General features: G+C 43.0%; 1 protein-coding gene across 1 annotated transcript in view; it reads left to right on the top strand.

Annotated features, from left to right (window-relative positions):
• The window catches only part of MYO3B (myosin IIIB), a 250,467-nt gene that overhangs the window by 211,655 nt on the left and 17,584 nt on the right, over positions 1–21,228 (top strand). The window contains exon 34 of the mRNA XM_072121763.1: positions 3,179–3,344. Coding sequence (XP_071977864.1) covers positions 3,179–3,308 — 130 coding nt within the window. The 3' untranslated portion in view covers positions 3,309–3,344. The remainder of the gene's footprint in view (positions 1–3,178; positions 3,345–21,228) is intronic.

The following is a 21,228-nucleotide window of genomic DNA, read 5'->3' as shown; positions in this document are numbered from 1 at the left end:
TGTAAGTACAGAATATGTAAGTTAAGGATGAAAAAACTCAAATGAAACTTAAAACGGGGAGCTGTCCAGCACAGAGAACAACTGAGGGATATAATACATAGAAACCTTGGCCCACATTTATCAAGAGTGGAGGGTTGCAGAGTTGGACCATGCGCCACATTTATTGTGTCGCATGTTCTATGTTAAAGGTGTACCAAAAAAAGTTGGTGCACTGTGCTGGAGCAGGCAGGGGGCGCCAGATTCATGAAGAACATGCGCCATATTTCATGAATGCACTCTGCACCAACTTTTTTTGGTGCACCTTTAACATAGAGCATGCGACACAATTCTGTCGGGACACGGTAAATGTGGTGCACGGTCCGACTCTACAACGAATTGTCCCTTTATGTGCAGAATTTTGTCGGGCATAGTGCAACAAACTCTTCATAAATACATGTGCAAGCAGTTTGCATGTTCTTTCTAGTGCAAAGTCAGACAGGCAAATCAACACATTCAAAATAAATACTTCATTAAAAGCTATAATTAAAAAGCATTGCCAATATCCTTTCCATGGCTGCAATGTTGAAAAAATCAGTGTGTAAACTTATATGCAAATCACCTAATTTGAATTCAATGATAGTGATGGAATGCAGTGCTCACTGCACTTCTCTACCTACTTTTTCCTAATTGACAGGTCTCACTGCTAGGATACTGCTGCTGTGTGGAACATTGAGAGAGCTCTGTTACTAGTGATGCGTTGTTCATGAACGAACTGGCCCTTGTTTGTGAACAACAGGAGCAGGCTCCCATCAGTGAGCAGATGGCTGACTTAACCCAACTCATAACCGTCTCACCACGCCCCCTTTAACCAAATACAATCGGGTTAAAAGTGGAGTGGTGTGGGGTGATTGACTGGCCTGCAGCTCCCTATTATATATTTAAGAGCCAGAAGAGCCGACTCTTCTTAGTGAGCGGAGCCTAATGAGCCAGCACACTAAAAAGCCGTAATTCCCATCACGATCTGTTACATCAATGGGCACTTAATATCTTGTGAAGGGTGAAGTCATCTAAAGTCCTGTTACATTTGCAATGTCTACCCCATGTATGTATCTGATCACATGAAATCACAGCATGCCTCCATAGAGGATGGGAAAGGGTAGAAGTTCATAGAGGCTGCTGTGATTCCATTTAGATACATACATGGGATAGACATTGCAAATCTTACTTTGTAAAGGACCTAACATGACATCACCCATGACATAAAGTGCCCAATGATTTAACAGAGCTCTATCTCAATGTTCCATACAGCAGCATGTCCTAAAGACATGGCAATCGGGACCAAGCAGGCAAGGTAATGCAAGTAAACTTTAATATGCAGGACTCACTTATTGTGATTGGACTGAGTTGCATATAAGTTTACAAACTGATTGAAGTCATGAAAAGGATCCATTTAGGGGTAAGGGCAATGCTTTTTAATCATCATTTCTAATTAATTAATTATTTTGGGTGGGTACATTTAAATGGCAGGTTCTCTTTGAACTTGTGGTCAAGTTTGTAATGCAATGAAAACTCTTTGAAACAAACAATCCAAATCTTCCCCAAGCAGGTGGGTGTTGTGCATAGTATACTATGGGACCAAAAATCTGGCATGGGAAATGGTCTTATCAAAGGTTTTGTGTATTGGTTTTTAATAGTATAGACAGACTGTCTGCAACTTTGTACTCACAGCCATTAAAAAAAGGACGCCCTCCATAAGACCAACCAGATACAAAGGAGCAGTGTAGCTTAAATGGACACTTTCGCCAAAATTTACCCACTACACTACAAGCCCCCTTAGGCAGGTTATGAAATGTCCTTTCTAGAAGTCCCCCTTTTATCTGAAATGTTTCCTGTTTCCTATATTTAAAAAAGTCCTATGTAGATGAGCTGAGAAGAGTAACATGTTGAGATGAGTAATTTTTGGAGGCAGAAGGGGGGTCGTCACTTTGGATGCACATACCGTGGACTTTATAGTACCTAGAACCATGCTTTTGGTATCATGTTGAAGATAAGAATGCCATATTTCAACCACATAAAGGTAGTGGTTCTGTGAGCTACAGGGCCAGAGATGTTCCAAATGTATCCTGTATTATACTGTGGGTTTTTGGGATTGTGCTTGTGTTATAACTTAGTACATATAAGTGAATATGAGACACTTTGTAATAGATCTTATCATGAGAACACATGCTTTATGTCCTCTTTGGCTTCCTGCCTTATCCGCATCTTGTTATCCAGACATATAGACAGAAACTAAGATCTAGTATTACATAGAAGCTCAATGGAGAGGGTTAGGGGAGCAGCGAGGGGAGCAGTGAGATGAACAGTAGAGATGAGCGAGTATACTCGTTGAAACAAACATTCCAAATCTTCCCCAAGCAGGTGGGGAGTATTAGTGTACTCGAAATGGCTCGTTGCTCGGACGAGTATTTCACCTGCTTGAGATCGAGCATTTACTTAAGGAAACACAGTGAAGAACAGTGAAGAATACAATGAAAACAGTGAACACAGGATCATTTAAGTGAAGAACACAGTGCAGAACACAGTGAAGAACACATTGCAGATGTACCGTATATCTGCTAACTTATCCGAAGACACGAGTGCTGAACGGTGTTCTTCACAATAGTATGTGAAGAACAATATGTGTGAAGAACACATTGCAGATGTTTCCATACATCTGCTAACTTATCAGAAGACATTATTTCTCAATAAAATGACACATTGAAAAATGCTCGAGTCTCCCATTGACTTCAATGGGGTTCGTTATTCGAAACAAGCACTGGAGCATCGGCAAAAGTTCGTCTCGATTAACGAGCACCCGAGCATTTTAGTGCTCGCTCATCTCAAGTGAACAGGTAGGTCTCCACCTATAAAAACAAAGCAGAATGAAAATTCACAGACAGAGCCTGAAGAAGGAATAGCTTCTAGAAAACTCACTCTGATCCATGTGCTATGACTGGTATCTCAGATCCATGTGTTTCTGGGAATAAAACACCAATTAGTTTAACCAATCATGTACACGACATGAACATCTAACACAGTGGAATATTAGAAGTTCAATGAGGAAACTTTAAATAATTGTTGCCCCTCACTTGATAACTCAGTTTACTATTTCATTACGTAATTTACTATAACGTTCCATTTTCCCCCTTGTCTTATATAGCCAAGTCAAAGTTTTAGATGGAGAGGATGAATATTACAAACTATTATCAGCTGCTGACTCCATCCCTGAGGAGGATGTATCAGTCTTCACCCCTTTGACAGAGCGAAGAGCGTTTTTTGCCTCAAACTAAACTTCTGTAGTTTAATCCGGATTTACTCGAAAAAAGGTAAGAATATTTTCCGCTCACTACTGGGATAACAGGATTTTTGTACATTGCTAGATTTGGCTATATGATATAACTGCGCCAATTTCCTACATACTTTAACTGTTGACCTTTCCATGTTATTTAATGGAATACAGGCAGTCCCCGGGTTACGTACAGGATAGGTTCTGTAGGTTTGTTCTTAAGTTGAGTTTGTATGTAAGTCGGAAATGTATATTTTATAATTGTAACCCCCGGCAGAATTTTTTTGGTCTTTGTGACAATTGGATTTTAAAAATGTTGGATTGTCATAAGAACCAGGAAAAACAATAAAGCTTCATTACAGACACCTGTGATAACTGTTATAGCTGATTATTGTAGCCTAGGGCTAAAGTACAGTAAATTACCAATATCCAGAGGTCCGTTTGTAACTAGGGGTCGTCTGTAAGTTGGGTGTTCTTAAGTAGGGGACCGTCTGTATAAACAATAAAGGAATTGAAACAATAAAATAAATGCAAAATAAATGTGTAAGGAATAGTTAAACTACTTCAACATGTTTCAATATTTTTTTGGTGCAGTTTCACTAAATTGTGTTCTCTTTTTGTTTCTGTAAAGTCTCTATCAGCTCCTATGTGTACATTGTGCTTTGGCACTAGGGGTGTGTTGAATGCCGTAGAAAATTTGTCATTATGGGGCCCGTCAAGTTCCCAATGGCAGCCCTAATGTTGTAAGGTATATCCTCCTCACTGCAAATATGTTTTAATTCATCTATATCTCCAAAAGAGCGTTTTTTTTATATCTCTGGATTTTGAAGAGAATAATATTTTTCTTATTTTATTTTCGTGAAAGAATACATACATTCCACTGTCAGATAATAAACATTTCTTGTATTCTGGAAGAATTGTGTTAGTGTGTGCTTTTCACTAGCCAATAGGGGCTTATTTACTAAGGGTCGGCGGACACACTGTCATAAGACTTTCCAACGTTTTCGGGTTTTGTGGGGCTGTGACAGGGGATTTAACGGTATTTAACAGGGGATTGTGTCGCACGTGATCGGATTTTGGCACAGCTGTGCTGGCTTTCATGCGACGGAAATCGGGGGGCCGGCCGTCGGACGATTCGACTGATTTGGACTGTGCGCGGGATTTAACTTTCAAATTGTGTCACAAGATCAAGCACTGACATGCACCAGGAAGAAGAAGGTGAACTCCAGTGGACCTGAGCGGGGAAGCGACACATGCAGGATATCAGGCGCACAATCTTAGTGAATCGCGGCAGATTGCATGATCATCAGACAATGCACTTTCTGCGAGCTCCTCCGGACAGGCAAGTAAATGTGCACCAATAAGTTTCTGTAAAACCTGAACTTTTGATTTCGCCTCCTTACTTGAAACACCTTTTATCTATTGGCTCTAGGAAAACTCATTAAATGTCAATAATAAGGATGAGCGGATGAAATTTGGTTTTGATGGGTTTGGACGAACTTCGAGAAAAAGTTTAGTTCAGAAACCTTGACTGGAACTTGGGATTTGAATTTTAAGACCCAAAAATAACTGGAAAATAAGATAATAACAAGGCAATTGTCCTGCTAAAATGGGCTGGGGAAAGTACTTAAAATAATAACAAAACTTTAAAAAAATGTATAATTTATTAAAAAAATTTAAAACTAATAAAATGCTATAGTTGATGTCACTGCACTAGAAGAGGCTTTCGGTATCCAGGCCCTGTCCTTCTCTCTGTGTTAAAAGTAGCAATAGGAAGACCACAAACCCTTCTTTTGGAATTTCTGCTGAATTCCATCTTTCTAGTTTCTTTATACCCCAGAGCTGAGATAGAACTAAGAAGTTCTTCAAGAGTTTGGAGAATGTGGAATCCATGAAACTTAAGGCCCCAAATATTGGAATATTATTCCTCATGTTATATTGATTTGTGCAAAGTTTGTTGAAACTTAAAGGAAACCTTCCACCACAGATCTACCTATTAAGGTAGATCGGGGTGGTAGGTGCATCTAATGTATGTAAGGATAACCCTTTTTAGGGCTAATCCTTTACTCCACTATGGGGCACATTTACTAAGGGTCCGCAGACCGCATTCCCGCCGGGTTTCCCGACTATTTCCGTTTTGGGCAGCATTTAACAGGGGTTTTGGCGCACCCGAACGGATTTTGGCGCAATCACAACAACTTTCACGTGACACAAATCAGGGGCGTGGCCATCGGACAACCAGACTGATTCGGACTAAGCGCGGAATTTAAAATTCAAATTGTGTCGCAAGACATGCACTTACATACACCGGGAAGAAGATGGTGAACTCCGGCGGACCTGAGCGGGGAAGCGACACATGCAGGATCTCAGGCGCATGGTCTTAGTGAATCCCGGCAGACTTCATCCTCGTCGGACAGCGCACCTCGAAGATCGTGCAGGGACCGGGTAAGTAAATGTGCCCCAATATCTTTTATTATCTTTAATTGGGGAATATGCTAATTTTCTAAAGAGTCTACTGGGGTATGGAGTAGCCAGATATGAGGCAACATGGCGCAGCTACTCCAAGCCCCAGTAGCTACAGATAGCTACAGCACGCAGCTACGAGGATCTGTGCGCACTTGTCGGCAAAACCGGAGTTCTGCGCATGTGCAGAACGCAAGCCGACAGCTGCACAATCTCGGCTTCGAACTCCGGTCTTGAAAACGAGTGTGAGCAGCTACCAGGAGCCTGAAGCTATCTGGTAGGTGGATCAAAGAGGCTACTGGAGTAGCAAAATTTGCATATTCCTCAATTAAAGATAATAAAAGATATAGTGGAGTAAAGGATTAGCCCTAAAAAGGTCTATCCTTACATACATTAGATGCACATACCACCGGATCTAGCTTAATAGGTAGATCTGTGGTGGTAGGTTTCCTTTAAGAAACCCTTTAACAGGGACGTGCTTACTTTTTCCCTGCATGAACATTTTGTTCAATGTATTTAATAAAATGGGTGAATTGAACAACTATTTAACGGGCCAGGCACCATATATACTCGAGTATAAGCCTAGTTTTTCAGCACAAAAAATGTGCTAAAAGCCCAAACTCGGCTTATTCTCGAGTAAAAAAATATATCAAAACTCACCTTTCTGGCTTCCCCCGCTGCTGGCAATATACTGGGGCAGGGGGCTGGCTATATACTGGGGGATATGGCCTGGCAGGCTATATACTGGGGGGCAGGGGACTGGCTATATACTGGGGCAGGGGGCTTGCTATATACTGGGGCAGGGGGCTGGGTATATTCCGGGCGCAGGTGGCTGTCTATATTCTGGGGGATATGGGCTGGCAGGCTATATACTGGGGGGCAAATGCTGGCTATATACTATGGGACACGGTCTGGCAGGCTATATAATGGGGGAGGCTGTGACCAATGAATTTCCCACCCTCGGCTTATACTCGAGTCAATAGGTTTTCCCAGGTTTTTATGGTAAAATTAGGGCCTCGGCTTATACTCGGGTCAGCTTATACTCTATTTGGTGAGTGGCAAGACTGAAGAATCCACATCAACGGCGCGTCATCACTTGGAAGGCTCTTTATTGTTATTATTGGTAAAAGGAACTACGCGTTTCGGTTTTGAACCTGACGAAGGCGCTAGTACAGCGCCGAAACGCGTAGTTCCTTTTACCAATAATAACAATAAAGAGCCTTCCAAGTGATGACGCGCCGTTGATGTGGATTCTTCAGCCTTGCCACTCACCTGTTTCAGCCGCGGGATAGAACATCGGAAGCCTAATCCTCGTGGACCCACAGGCAGCGCATCACATCAATATACTACATGCAAGGCTACAAGGAAGCCGCAAGGTGAGCACCACATAACAGTCTTTTATACCACTGTTATTCTAATACTACACCTGAGTCGCGCACTTTGGTTCTCTCCCTCTTTTCTCTGATTCAGTGAATCGGTCCACCCTCTTTATACTCTATTTGTTATTAGTGTGGATTGCAGGGGCTCTGGACATTCCCAGTTATTTATATCCCGAGGCTACAAAAAAATCCTAATAAACATAACTGCAATAAGGTAATAAAAAAAATCTGTTGTTCTCTAATCAAAACTACACGTTCTCCTGCAGGACACAATCCCTCCTACAGATTGTTGACATTAAAATAAAATTGTTATGGGTCTTGGAATGAAATAACACAGAAACAATTTATTTTGTAGAAAAATATTGTTTGTTAAAGGGGTTGTCCAGCTGTCGAAAATAAAGGTTACTGTTTGTATGATGGAAGTTTTACAATTTTCTTATATACTTTCTGTCTAATTGTCTCACGGTTTGCTAGATCTGTGCTTACTGACATTATATAAGAAGCTTCATTGTTTCCTTCCTGTGGATAGAAACCGCTCCCTGGTCATGTGAACCTGTATGATATCACATGACCAGGGAAATAATGAACTGTGCACCTGTGTGATATCACGTGACCAGGGAAATAACGAGCTGTGCACCTGTGTGATATCACATGAACAGGGAAATAACGCACTGTGTACCTGTGTGATATCACATGACCGGAGATATAACGAGACATGCACCTGTGTAACAGCACATGATCAGGGATATAGAGAGCAGTGCACCTGTGTGACATCACATGACCAGGGAAATAACGAGCTGTGCACCTGTGTGATATCACGTGACCAGGGATGTAAAGAGTCGCGCACCTGTGTGACATCACATGACCAGATATGACCAGGGATATAACGAGCCATGCACCTGTGTGAAATCACATGACCAGGGATACAAAAAGCCGTGCACCTGTGTGACATCACATGACCAGGGATACAACAAGCTATGCACCTGTGTGACATCACATGACCAGGGTTATAAGGGGGCATGCACCTGTGTGACATCACATTACCAGGGATACAACAAGCCGTGTACCTCTGAGACATTACATGACCAGGGATATAAAGAGAAGTGCACCTGTGTGACATCACATGATCAGGGATATAATGACCCTCTGTGACATCAAAGGAAGTAAACAATAAGCTTCCTATAGAATGACAGCAAGCAGAGATCTAGAAAACCATGAGGAATTAATATAGAAAGTGTATAGGAATATTGTATAACTTTTCATTATGCAAACAATAACATTTATTTGTTGAAATGGGAATACCCCTTTAAGTAAAAATAGTGTATAATAGTATATAATGTATGCAATATATTATATATATTCCAAAACGGTGACATTTAATAATTAAATTCCAGAAACAAGCACTCATAAATCCAAAACTGTAAAAAAAAATCCCTAAAGGAAATCCATCAACAAAATCCATCATGATAAACCAGGGACACTTACTCTTAGATCCAGGCACCGTGACAGTGGTAATCTTCTTATATTTGTGCTGCATCTGCAGTGTGTTACACTGTTTACCCTTCCCCCTGCTCCTTCAGCACTTCCACTTCCCTGTGTCTGATAAATCTCATACAGTGGTAGTGGGGACAGCCTTTAAAGCAGCATAGAGGGCCTCTGGTAACACCCCCCAGAGTCCTTCTGTTTCATTAGCATAGTTATAAAAGTTGATTTTAGAAGAAGAAGGCCATGGATACTTGACTTTGATGGCAGATTTCTTTTAATAATAATTTGTAGTTTATAATTAAATAAGAATGAATAATAATATAAAATAATACATATATTGAAAATGACAGATAATATTATGATTATATATTTTATATACAGGTGGTCCCCTATTTAAGAACACCCAACTTACAGACGACCCCTAGTTACAAACGGACCTCTGCATGTTGGTAATTTACTGTACTTTAGTCCCAGGCTACAATAATCAGCTGTAACCATTATTAAATGTGTCTGTAGTTAAGATTTATTGTTAATCCTGGTTCTTATGACAACCCAACATTTTTAAAACCCAATAGTCATAGAGACCAAAAAAATTTTTGCCTGGGGTTACAGTTATATAGTATACAGTTCCGATTTACATACAAATGCAACTTTAGAACAAACCTGCAGAACCTATCTTGTACGTAACCTGGGGACTGCCTGTAATACTAAATATAATATATATGTAAGTCGGAACTGTATATTTTATAATTGTAGATCCAGACATTTTTTTTTGCCACAGTGACAATTGGAGTTTCTAAAAATTTTTCTGTAATGGGACCAAGGATTATTACCAAAACTTCATTACAGACACCTTACAGCTGATTATTGCAGTCTGGGACTATAGTAACATCCAGAGAGCTTCACCAGATGTCACAGTGGGCAGAGGGGTCTGCCTTAAACTAGGGGTCAATTGTTGGTTGTTTGTTTGATTTGTTATTTATTTGTCATTGGGGCCATGTGTTCCACTACTAGAGTGAGCACTGATCCTTCTTACCACAGCTGCACATGTGACTTGTGGGCTCACTACTTACACCATATTATAACGCTGTCCTATAATAATTGAAATCTTCAGGTCTTTTCTGTATTCCTAGCAAGCCTTAAAAATCTGCCCTGCAGCAGTGGCTGGATCAAGAGATCAAAGTATCCTTCCATGTCAAATGTTTTTTCGTTCTTTCTCTCCGCTCTTTCATCCGAGTTTCCTACGTCCCATTCATGATCTTCCAATAAACACTTCAACAAGGAGGCAAATCTGCAGAGTTCGGCCTCTGCTTCCGGCCCCTTTGGTGACACAGCTGTACATTGTACCCAGTTTTAAGTCTTTCGTTTTCAGCTTTGCTGTGATGAAGTCCCGGCCTTAGTTTTATTAAAAAGTAATTACATCCAGACAGCTTTTAGTGTGGGATAAACAGCACATCTCCATTTACTCCTCCATGATAGCGCTGGAGAACAGTCTTTATTGAAGACACATTTACACTGACATCAAAACTACCGAGGCACAAACTTTTATTACTTCAAAAGAACAGAAAGTTTTGTGTTTCTCATGAATTAGTCTCTGGGATAAAAATAAATTGTTGCAGTGCACAAGTAGCTATCGCTTCCCATTGTTCCAAATGTGTGGGATTAACAAGTTCAAATCAAGCGACATATGGGATCCGTCTCAGGATATGCAGAAGTGAATGTGGTCTGACATACGGCCGCACCTGTCAGACAGGCAGAGAGGACTCTGGGGAAGGAATCAGCAACTTTTCACACTGCAGGTGTTACCAATATATTTCCCATGATGCAAAGTTAAGCTAGGCATCCTGGGAACTGCTCTAGTAAAACAGCTGGACTTAAAGTCCTTGAAGATAGTTGTGTAAACTTTTGTTTATTGTATTATGCAAACTTATTCAATGATTCAGTATTACCAGTATTAGATATATATCGATAAACAGAGATTTTCTCATACCCAGTGAGTGCAGAGGTCGTAGTCCGACATTTACTTCTATGGGACTTCAGGGAATAGGAAAGAGATCTTCCAGTATTGCCCCCTCAGCTAACCAAAGTTATGAGAAATAGACCCCTGTGATCAAAAGAAAGGACGCAGTTCTATCAAACCTTTATGGCATATCCTGAGGCTATGCTATAAATTTCCAATTTCCAATAATTAATACAGTATATACACTCACCGGCCACTTTATTAGGTACACCATGCTAGTAACGGGTTGGACCCCCTTTTGCCTTCAGAACTGCCTCAATTCTTCATGGCATAGATTCAACAAGGTGCTGGAAGCATTCCTCAGAGATTTTGGTCCATATTGACATGATGGCATCACACAGTTGCCGCAGATTTGTCGGCTGCACATCCATGATGCGAATCTCCCGTTCCACCACATCCCAAAGATGCTCTATTGGATTGATATCTGGTGACTGTGGAGGCCATTTGAGTACAGTGAACTCATTGTCATGTTCAAGAAACCAGTCTGAGATGATTCCAGCTTTATGACATGGCGCATTATCCTGCTGAAAGTAGCCATCAGATGTTGGGTACATTGTGGTCATAAAGGGATGGACATGGTCAGCAACAATACTCAGGTAGGCTGTGGCGTTGCAACGATGCTCAATTGGTACCAAGGGGCCCAAAGAGTGCCAAGAAAATATTCCCCACACCATGACACCACCACCACCAGCCTGAACCGTTGATACAAGGCAGGATGGATCCATGCTTTCATGTTGTTGACGCCAAATTCTGACCCTACCATCCGAATGTCGCAGCAGAAATCGAGACTCATCAGACCAGGCAACGTTTTTCCAATCTTCTGCTGTTCAATTTCGATGAGCTTGTGCAAATTGTAGCCTCAGTTTCCTGTTCTTAGCTGAAAGGAGTGGCTCCCGGTGTGGTCTTCTGCTGCTGTAGCCCATCTGCCTCAAAGTTCGACGTACTGTGCGTTCAGAGATGCTCTTCTGCCTACCTTGGTTGTAACGGGTGGCGATTTGAGTCACTGTTGCCTTTCTATCAGCTCAAACCAGTCTGCCCATTCTCCTCTGACCTCTGGCATCAACAAGGCATTTCCACCCACAGAACTGCCGCTCACTGGATGTTTTTTCTTTTTCGGACCATTCTCTGTAAACCCTAGAGATGGTTGTGCGTGAAAATCCCAGTAGATCAGCAGTTTCTGAAATACTCAGACCAGCCCTTCTGGCACCAAAAACCATGCCACGTTCAAAGGCATCAAATCACCTTTCTTCCCCATACTGATGCTCGGTTTGAACTGCAGGAGATTGTCTTGACCATGTCTACATGCCTAAATGCACTGAGTTGCCGCCATGTGATTGGCTGATTAGAAATTAAGTGTTAACGAGCAGTTGGACAGGTGTACCTAATAAAGTGGCCGGTGAGTGTACATTGGGGCACATTTACTTACCCATCCTGCGCGGTCCCCAAAAGTGCATTGCCCGACGATCATGCACTCTGCCGTGATTCACTATGATTGTGCGCCCGATTTCCTGCATGTGTCGCTTCCCGACTCAGGTCTGACGGAGTTCACCTTCTTCTTCCTGGTGCAGGTAAGTGCTTGATCTTGCGACACAATTTGAAAGTTAAATCCCGCGCTCAATCCGAATCAGTCGGATCATCCGACGGCACCCCCCCCCCCCCCATTTCTGTTGCATTAAAAACCAGCAGCTATGACACAATCCGATCGTGTGCGACACAATCCCAGGTTAAGTATAGGTCACCGATATCAGTATCAGTGGGAGTCTTCAACCACCACTCCTACCAATTACCATTTATTATCATAAAGGGGATGTGACAAGCATTATTTTATCCCCTCTCCAAAGGAAAGGGGAAAGCAACCCAATCTCAGCAGTTGGACCCCATAGATCACAATAATAGACCCCTGCCAATTACAAGAACGGGGGTCACATTATCACAAGTGAATGAAAAAGCAGAAGTAGTGGATTTTAATAAAGGCGGTTTGAGTGGTAGCCCAGAGCCCAAGCCTTCTAGGGGGCCCATGGTCCCCCAAACCCCCGCCAAATGTTATACTGAGAAGGACCTTCACCCATGAAATCCTCATAGATCTGTTCCTGCTCTCAATACACATGTACACAAGCACCATTTCAGGATTTTTGAATGTCCTCCAGAGGGTTGTGAAACCACTAGAAGTAGCAGAAGGGCCACATCTTCCATTACCCAAAAAGCTTCATTCTAGTTTCAGATGTAGGAAGTGATTCCAGACTTGTAGGGGCTATAAGATTTATGGCTGTCTTCTGAAAAGCAGGTCCAGCATGTGTCATGCTGCTTCTTTCAATACTATGTCGGAGTGATGGAAATTGCTGAGCACAGGGCTTGGCTATCTCCGTCAATCTCATGACTCTCGGACTGTAAATGGGAGCGCCAGGGATACGTGAGTGCTGTTCTAGGCATTTTCCAATGTTCCCATAGTATTGATTGGAATGGAAAAACACATGGTTGAACTTGATGGACAAGTGTCTTTTTTCAACCTTAGAAACTATGAACTATGAACATTCAATCAGTAAGAACAGGACTCTTCCTGTGATCACAGGAGACCCCCTCGATCATGAGAAGAGACCCCCACAATTAGGATGACAGACCCCCTGCCAATCATAAGTATGGGAGTTCTCTGGTGGGGGTCCCAGCAATCAGACCTCCAATGAATACAACTACGGCTAGCAGTCCTGTAATGTTACTATGTGTCCACTGAATCCTATACAAGTAAATGAGGCTGACCTGCTATACCAGGCATATCCAGTATACAATGGGGAAGAGACCACATCATTCCTCCTTGCTGTATCTTCACCCAGCTAATCATTGGGGATGCTGGGTGTTGGAAAATGTCCTAAAAAACTTTGATCTCACTTCCTTGAAAATTTTCCTTTGGTCCTGCAGATATAGGTTACACTGTAGATCTTAGTTTCCCCATTATTGCACAAAACACCTGATCCATGATGTTTTATTTTTCAGTGTGGCCCCTACTTATGCAGAAGACCTCTAGTGCTGAACTACATGCTCACTGCCCCTATAACAACCCCCAGATTTTTGTCATGTATAGTTTTTTAACTGTGCTTCTCTAATCTCTTTCTACCCGCAATATAAGGTTTACCTAAATTCTTCTAGTTATAGCAATATAGTTATATTCAATTTTCTCTCAATTGTTCTTGAGACACAGCTTAGAGATCCCAATTTTTGGATTTAAAATGAGATTGGAAGACATAATACATTCTACATGTAGTCACTGAGGGCGTTTATTGTCTGGAAAAAAAAATCCAAATCCTCTTTATAATAAAGACCCATCTCAAGTAGCACAATGTGAACTGAGTCTTAGAGAGCTGCAATTTTTACTATAGATTTTCTTTACTCCATATTGATTAGATAATATTCATTTTGACTTTATATTTTAAGTGAAGAGTTTACCCCCTAAGAAGTTATCGCTGCAAATAGTGAAGCATTCAGTCTCCCTGTATTGAATTTTGCTATGGAGTTGAAATAGTATCTGCCATAGCGAGGGAGGTGCGGGGCGTGCGGCTCATACGTCTTCTCTGTCTGAGCCGCTCTGCATTGTTAATCATTTTGATAGGCTCTATTTAAGTGCAATTTATGTAACATTTTTTTTAAAGCCGTCCTTTCAGAGTGATTTTTAATATACTGCGTTTGATCTACTGTTGCCACGTGGAGATAAGAATAAAAGCTAAGACGTCTGAAAATTGGCTTCTAACCAAAGCCATCAAATCACTAAGTAGTTGACTGCACACAAACTAATACAGAGGTTTGATTGAGGCATTGCACGTCTCGCCATCTCAATGAATTGATGTGCTAAGAAGAGCTTCTAGCGGTGACCTGTTTATAAGGGGGGTCAAGGTCAAGGTCATTGGCACAAAGTGTGAACACGACTGGTTATTAGTGTCCAGTGTTAGCTAGAATTAATAGTTTATTTGCTGTAAGGTGCAATTCGCACACATATAAAACGCTCCTCCTTCCATCCAGGGTGAATATTACCCATGTGTGTGGCTCTTAAAGTCATCTAAAAAGTTAGACTCTTAAAGCCATCTAGGATTTCTTTTATTCTAAAAAGTAACAATGGATATTATTTGTTTCCATAGGTTGTGCACATATTTTATGGGCAGCTATGTCATGTTATTACCAGTCTAACTAGAGACAGTGGGGCTTATTTATTGTGTCGCAGCAATCGCACGCAATCGGATTGTGGCTTCCATGCGACACAAATTGGCGGACGATACGATGATCCGCCTGAATCCTGACTCAGCGCTCGTCCAAGAAGGAAGGACACACCGTGTCCAGGCAGAGTGAAAAGGATAGGTGAATATAAGCAGGGCAAGATAGGACTTGTGGATGTCAAGAATGGGGTCAAGATGACAATGTCACTCTCCCTGATACACCCTAAGTCCAACTTCTCTGATACCCTGAAAATCTAACTTTGGAGTCGTGGTCCTAGTTGGCCACACCCCCGACAGGAACCTATCCCTGGCTGAATAGCCCTATCAAAAAGCCTACACAACCAGAGTGGTCCCAGTAGGAAAGAAAAATAGGTGTCTAGTAGCAAGTTATGGACAAATGCTCATCCTATAGACACTGATGCACATCATAGGGGTCAAGGCAACCAAATCCCAACAGGACCTGTTTCACCCTTCCTGGGCTCATCAGGGGAAATGCGGTACGCCAAAAAAGTCCCTAGTGAGAACAATTATAAAACATTGATTCAATCAATAGACCAACAAATGGGTAGTGTGATAAGTTTCCAGTGTCAATGTTAAACAGTCCTACCTTACTTTAGGTGGGAGACAAAGGGATGGATGGTCCCTATTATGAAAGGGAGTTTGCAATTAGTGAGTTGCATATACCAACAAGTATCAGGAGGCAAAAAATGAAGGTGAAGCAAGAAACACCAAGATATTGTCATCTTACCTTGGTCGGGGTCGTAGGTAAGAACCAGTGGTTAGGTTAGGGCTGTGGGGGCCCAAATGTAGCGTCCCTGTGCACGGCCTTGCAAGACCAGTGGGTCCATGTGTGAGGTTCTATAGCACAGTTTAATAGGGCGGGGCCAGGCCGGGCGTGCGCATGCGCGTATGTCCACAGGCCGGAAAAGCATGTGCATGGTCGCCCGCACCACCGGAGCCAGCCGTGCACCTAATCTGTCACACGGTGACGCCCGAGGTCGGGCAAGGATGCCAGGACCCTGGCGACATGGGTGTCCCCGGGGTAGTGAAGAGAGGCAGGTAATGAAAGAATAGTGCGCTCATATGTCCCTTGGTTGTTGAGCTTGGGACCGGGAGATGGTAGAACAGATATACATCAAAATGAATGCCTGATCCGATTTTCCAAAATACAAAGACAAGAGAAAAAGTGGGATTTATGGCCAATACACACCAGATGGCTTGAGCTAGTGAAGTGAATACACCTAAAAAGATCCAAATTGGTACAATAATCAAGGATGGTACAGTAGTCCAAAAAATCTTAAATATTAAATATAGGCTAGGAACAAGGACTAGAGGAAACATGCAAAACTTAACTGTTCATTTAACCCTTTTGGGGTTTCAGTTTTGAGTCTAAAAATCCAGCGTGTCTCCTTTTGTCTGAGAATACGATCCCAATCCCCCCCTCTTTCTGGGGGTTTCACCAAATCGATACCAACAAAGGAAAGTCCCTGTGTGCTGCCCCCATGTTGGTCATGTATGTGTCTAAAGAGTTTGTCCCTGTTATGCCTAATGTCACCTAGATGGTCCCCAACACGACGTCGGAATTCCCTAAAGGTCTTGCCCACATACTGTTTACCACACCCGCATGTGGCTAGGTAAATGACCCCCAGGGATTTACAGTTAATATACTGTCTGATGGTATATGTGATCCCTGTGACAGAGCTATTAAAGATTTTGCTGTTCTTTATGACCTTGCAGGCCACACACTCGCTACATCGGTAGCACCCCACTACATCCTGTTTAAGCCAGGTCCCCGTATGTTTAGGTCTAACGAAGTGACTATGGACTAGTCTATCCCTGATGTTCCGCCCTCTTCTGAAGGTAATTGTGGGATAGTCTTGTGTCACTGTCGATAGATCTGGGTCCATTTTAAGTACGTGCCAGTGTTTGTTGAGGATCTGACGTACGATCTATGCACCACCATCAAAGGTGCCAACTAAACGGATGAGTTGGGGCGTGGGAGCAGCAGGACGTGGCGTAAGTAAATCAATCCTATTAGACCCTAATGCTCGCTGGTATGCTGAACGGAGTATGTGATCCGGATAGCCACGGGCCTGGAAGCGGGATCTCAGGTCTTTAGCTTGACATCTGAACTCACCAATGGATGAGCAATTCCTGCGCATACTAAGGTATTGTCCATAGGGGATACCTTTCTTTAGGGCTGGTGGGTGAAATGAGTCCCAGCGCAGGAAGGAATTGGTGGAGGTGGGCTTTCTGTACACCGTTAAGTTTTTTCTGGATGAACACATCAAGAAATGGTGTAGTCCTGGTATGAATTTCATTAGTAAATCTAAGGCCCAGGGTATTTTGGTTAAGGTCCCCCATGAGTGTCAAAAACTGCTCCTCTGAGCCTTCCCATGTGATGAAGATGTCGTCGATATAGCGAGCCCAAAGGCTCGCCATACTGACGAATCGAGGGCCGGATTCATCACAGAAAACGACACTATGTTCCCACCAGCCCAGGAACAAGTTTGCATAGGTGGGTGCTACCCATCGCAGGTAGAGATTAATCTAACATCACTGGCAGATCGAAGAGCACAGGAAGGGCGATAGACTGAGATGAGAGAGGTATGGAGGTACAGCATTATTCAGAGCTTTGTGGATGAGGGTTATTATTTTAAAGTGAATACGGAAGGAGACAGGCAACCAGTGCAGTTATTGGCACAGGCTGGGGGCCCCCGGGGCAGTGACTGCCACAGACTGGAGGCATCCGTGTAGCGTTTGGTCTGAAAGACAAGCCTGGCTGCTCCATTAAGAATAGATTGGAGAGGAGAGAGTTTAGCGAGTGGAAGACCGATTAGTAGGGAGTTATAGTAGTCTAGTCGAGAGTGAATAAGTGCAACAATGAGCATTTTAGAAGTTCAATTGTCAGAAATTGTTGGATTCTGGAGATGTTTCTGAGATGCATACGGCAAGAACGAGCAAGAGATTGAATATATGGTGAAAAGGAGAAGTCGGAGTCCAGCACAACCCCAAGACATAGGGCCTGCTGACTCATTGCTATAGTGATCCCACAGACCGAGATGGAGAGGTCAGGGTTAGGTAAGTTAGTAGATGGCGGAAAAACAAGAAGTTCAGTCTTAAAAAGATTAAGTTTCAAGAAGATAGAGGACAAGATGTTAGAGACAGCATAGAGACAGTCACTAGTGTTTTGGATTAAGGCAGGGGTTACGTGCAGAAGTATATAGCTGGGTGTCATCAGCATAGAGATGATATTGGAAACCAAATCTGCTGATAGTTTGTCCATTGGGGGCGGTATAGAGGGAGAATAGAAGATGACCCAGGACTGAGCCCTGAGGAACCCCTACGTCATCAATCAAGACCTACCTGGCAGCCCACTTAGCCCTTGTTTCTGACACCTAACGTTGTGCTGCTATTCCTGTATATACCAACTCTGAATCTGTGCTGCCCGCCCTGACCTAAGGTTATCCGCTGACCTTGTCTTAGCCTGTCACTTTGTTACTATGCATTGTTGCCTCATGATTCACCAGCCCCTCACAGGGTTAAAAGGTGAGGAGCAGGGCACTACTTAGACATCCCCTTTAGAAGTAATCTCCATTCTTCTTAGACAAATAGGTTCTTGATTTTATTAGTGTCTGATTTCTTGTTGAAATTGACATTTGTTCTAAAAGGATGACGATGCTCAGCTAGAAGAAACTGGAGAAAAATTCAGACATGTCTTACTTTTTTTTCTAGATGATGATGACTTATCATTGTTTTCTTTGGCAATGTAAAGAAGGGGTTCCTGCTTCTGAATGTAATTGAGGCTAAGCTGTAATGATTAGGTTCAGGTTTGGTTCCTCCATTCTCTTGTATCGGCTGCTGATAATATTTCTAGGATAAGTAATTAATATCAGATTAGACACTTGGGAACACCACTGATCGTCTGTCCCCAGTGCCAGAATTAACGCAGTGGAGGGAAATAGAAACATAACTACATTCTGTCTGTGTATGTTCTCTGTGCTGAGTTGTAGTAACATAGTTTGACCACTAAAAAGAGAATGTAGATATTCTGCCTCCATTCTACGGGGCAGATTTACTTACCCGGTCCATTCGCGATCCAGCGGCGCGTTCTCTGTGGAAGATTCGCATCTTACGGCGATTCACTAAGGTAGTTCCCCCGATGTCCACTAGGACATAGAACAGTTGACACCCATGTGTTTTATCCAGTGTAGCAATGTTGTTCAATAGCCTCCAAATGTAGCAGGTACATTCCTGCAATTTTATCCATAGTCATAGGAAATCTACCTTCAAAACCAAGAATGGATAAACCAAGGACACTTACTCATAGATCCAGGTACTGTGACTTTGGTAATCTTCTTATATTTGTTATCTATGGCCTAAAATAAACTTTTAAAACTATGCTAATGATCATTAAGGGCTCTGGTGGGTGTTTCCAGAGCCCCCTCAGTGCTGCAGATTCCAGGCTGTTACAATGAGCAGAGCAGGTCTCCCATCCCCTTGTACTTCCTACTGCTGCTAAATTACACAGGCAGAGGGAGGAGGGATAGAGCAGGGGGTTTGGTGAAACATGTTCTGCTCATTGGTACAGCCTGTGAACCTACATGACTGAGGGGCTCTGGTAACACCCCCAGAGCCATTCAGAGTATTAGCATGATTTTAAACGTTAATTTTAGAAGGAAGAAGGCCATGGATGACAAATATAAGAAGATTACCACAGTCGCTGTGCGTGGATCTATGAGTAAGTGTCCCTGGTTTATCATGATGGGTTTTGATGGTAGATTTTCTTTAACAAATTACTGAACATTAAATAAAGTGCAAAAATCAAACAAACCTCCTATTGTGATTGACCATGCAGTTGGTTTCCATATAGAGTAAAGTGGCCAGATGCAAGTGTTTTAGAAAAAGTTTTCTACCCTATAATTTAGGAAGTTTCGCTTGGATCTGCTATCATTATACAACACCTCTGTACGGCTTTGATGAATAAGCGCCATGTGTGACTAATATAAAATCTTTCAAAACATTTCACAGGCTAGTAATTCAGCGATGAAGTCATCCATCATCGTAACAAGTTCGGCTGAGGTTAGATAAGTACGTGCGTGGACTAAGATATGCTGATAGCAGAAAACACTATAGAGCCCCATTAATGACAAAATTATACACCCCAAAGTGTATAAAACAGGGATAAAGAGTAGAAAAAGTTTACTCCTTTACCTATGGCTGCATGTTCTTTTCTGGTGCCCGAGAATCTCGCAAGAGATCATGACAGGGGTCATCCTCTACCCATACAGGAGAGGTGGTTCTGCCATCGCCATAGACAGGGGGCATCCTCTACCCATACAGGAGAGGTGGTTCTGCCATCGCCATAGACAGGGGGCTTCTTCTACATCTAGAGAAAAAGCGGCTCTACCATCACCGTAGATGGAGAACATCCTCTACACCTAGAGGAGAGGTGGTTCTACCATCACCATAGACAGGGGGCATCCTCTACCCATAGAGGAGAGGTGGTTCTGGCATTGCCATAGACAGGGGGCATCTTCTACACCTAGAGAAAAAGCAGTTCTACCATTACCATAGACAGGGGGCATCCTCTACTTCTAGAGGAGAGGCGATTCTACCATCACCATAGACAGGGGACATCCACTACACCTAGAGGAGAGGCAGTTCTACCATCTCCATAGACAGGGGGCATCCTCTGCGCCTAGAGGAGAGGAGGTTCTACCATCACCATAGACAGGGGGCATCCTCTACACCTAGAGAAGAGGCGATTCTACCATCACCATAGACAGGGGGCATCCTCTACACCTAGAGGAGAGGCAGTTCTACCATCTCCATAGACAGGGGGCATCCTCTGCGCCTAGAGGAGAGGAGGTTCTACCATCACCATAGACAGGGGGCATCCTCTACACCTAGAGGAGAGGTGGTTCTACCATCACCATAGACAGGGGCCATCCTCTACACCTAGAGGAGAGAGGGTTCTACCATCACCATAGACAGGGGGCATCCTCTACACCTAGAGGAGAGGTGGTTCTACCATCACCATAGACAGGGGACATCCTCTACACCTAGAGGAGAGGTGGTTCTACCATCACCATAGACAGGGGACATCCTCTACACCAAGAGGAGAGTTGGTTCTACCATCACCATTGACAGGGGGCATCCTCTATACCTAGAGGAGAGGAGGTTCTACCATCACCATAGACAGGGGGCATCCTCTACACCTAGAGGAGAGGAGGTTCTACCATCGCCATAGACAGGGGGCATCTTCTACACCTAGAGAAAAAGCGGTTCTACCATCACCATAGACGGAGAGCATCCTCTACACCTAGAGGAGAGGTGGTTCTACCATCACCATAGACAGGGGGCATCCTCTACACC

This window comes from Engystomops pustulosus, chromosome 8 (assembly GCF_040894005.1).
Source record: "Engystomops pustulosus chromosome 8, aEngPut4.maternal, whole genome shotgun sequence".
NCBI classification, from domain to species: domain Eukaryota; kingdom Metazoa; phylum Chordata; class Amphibia; order Anura; family Leptodactylidae; genus Engystomops; species Engystomops pustulosus.
Note: the sequence above shows the minus strand (reverse complement) of the source record. Positions and strands in the feature narration are given on the sequence as shown.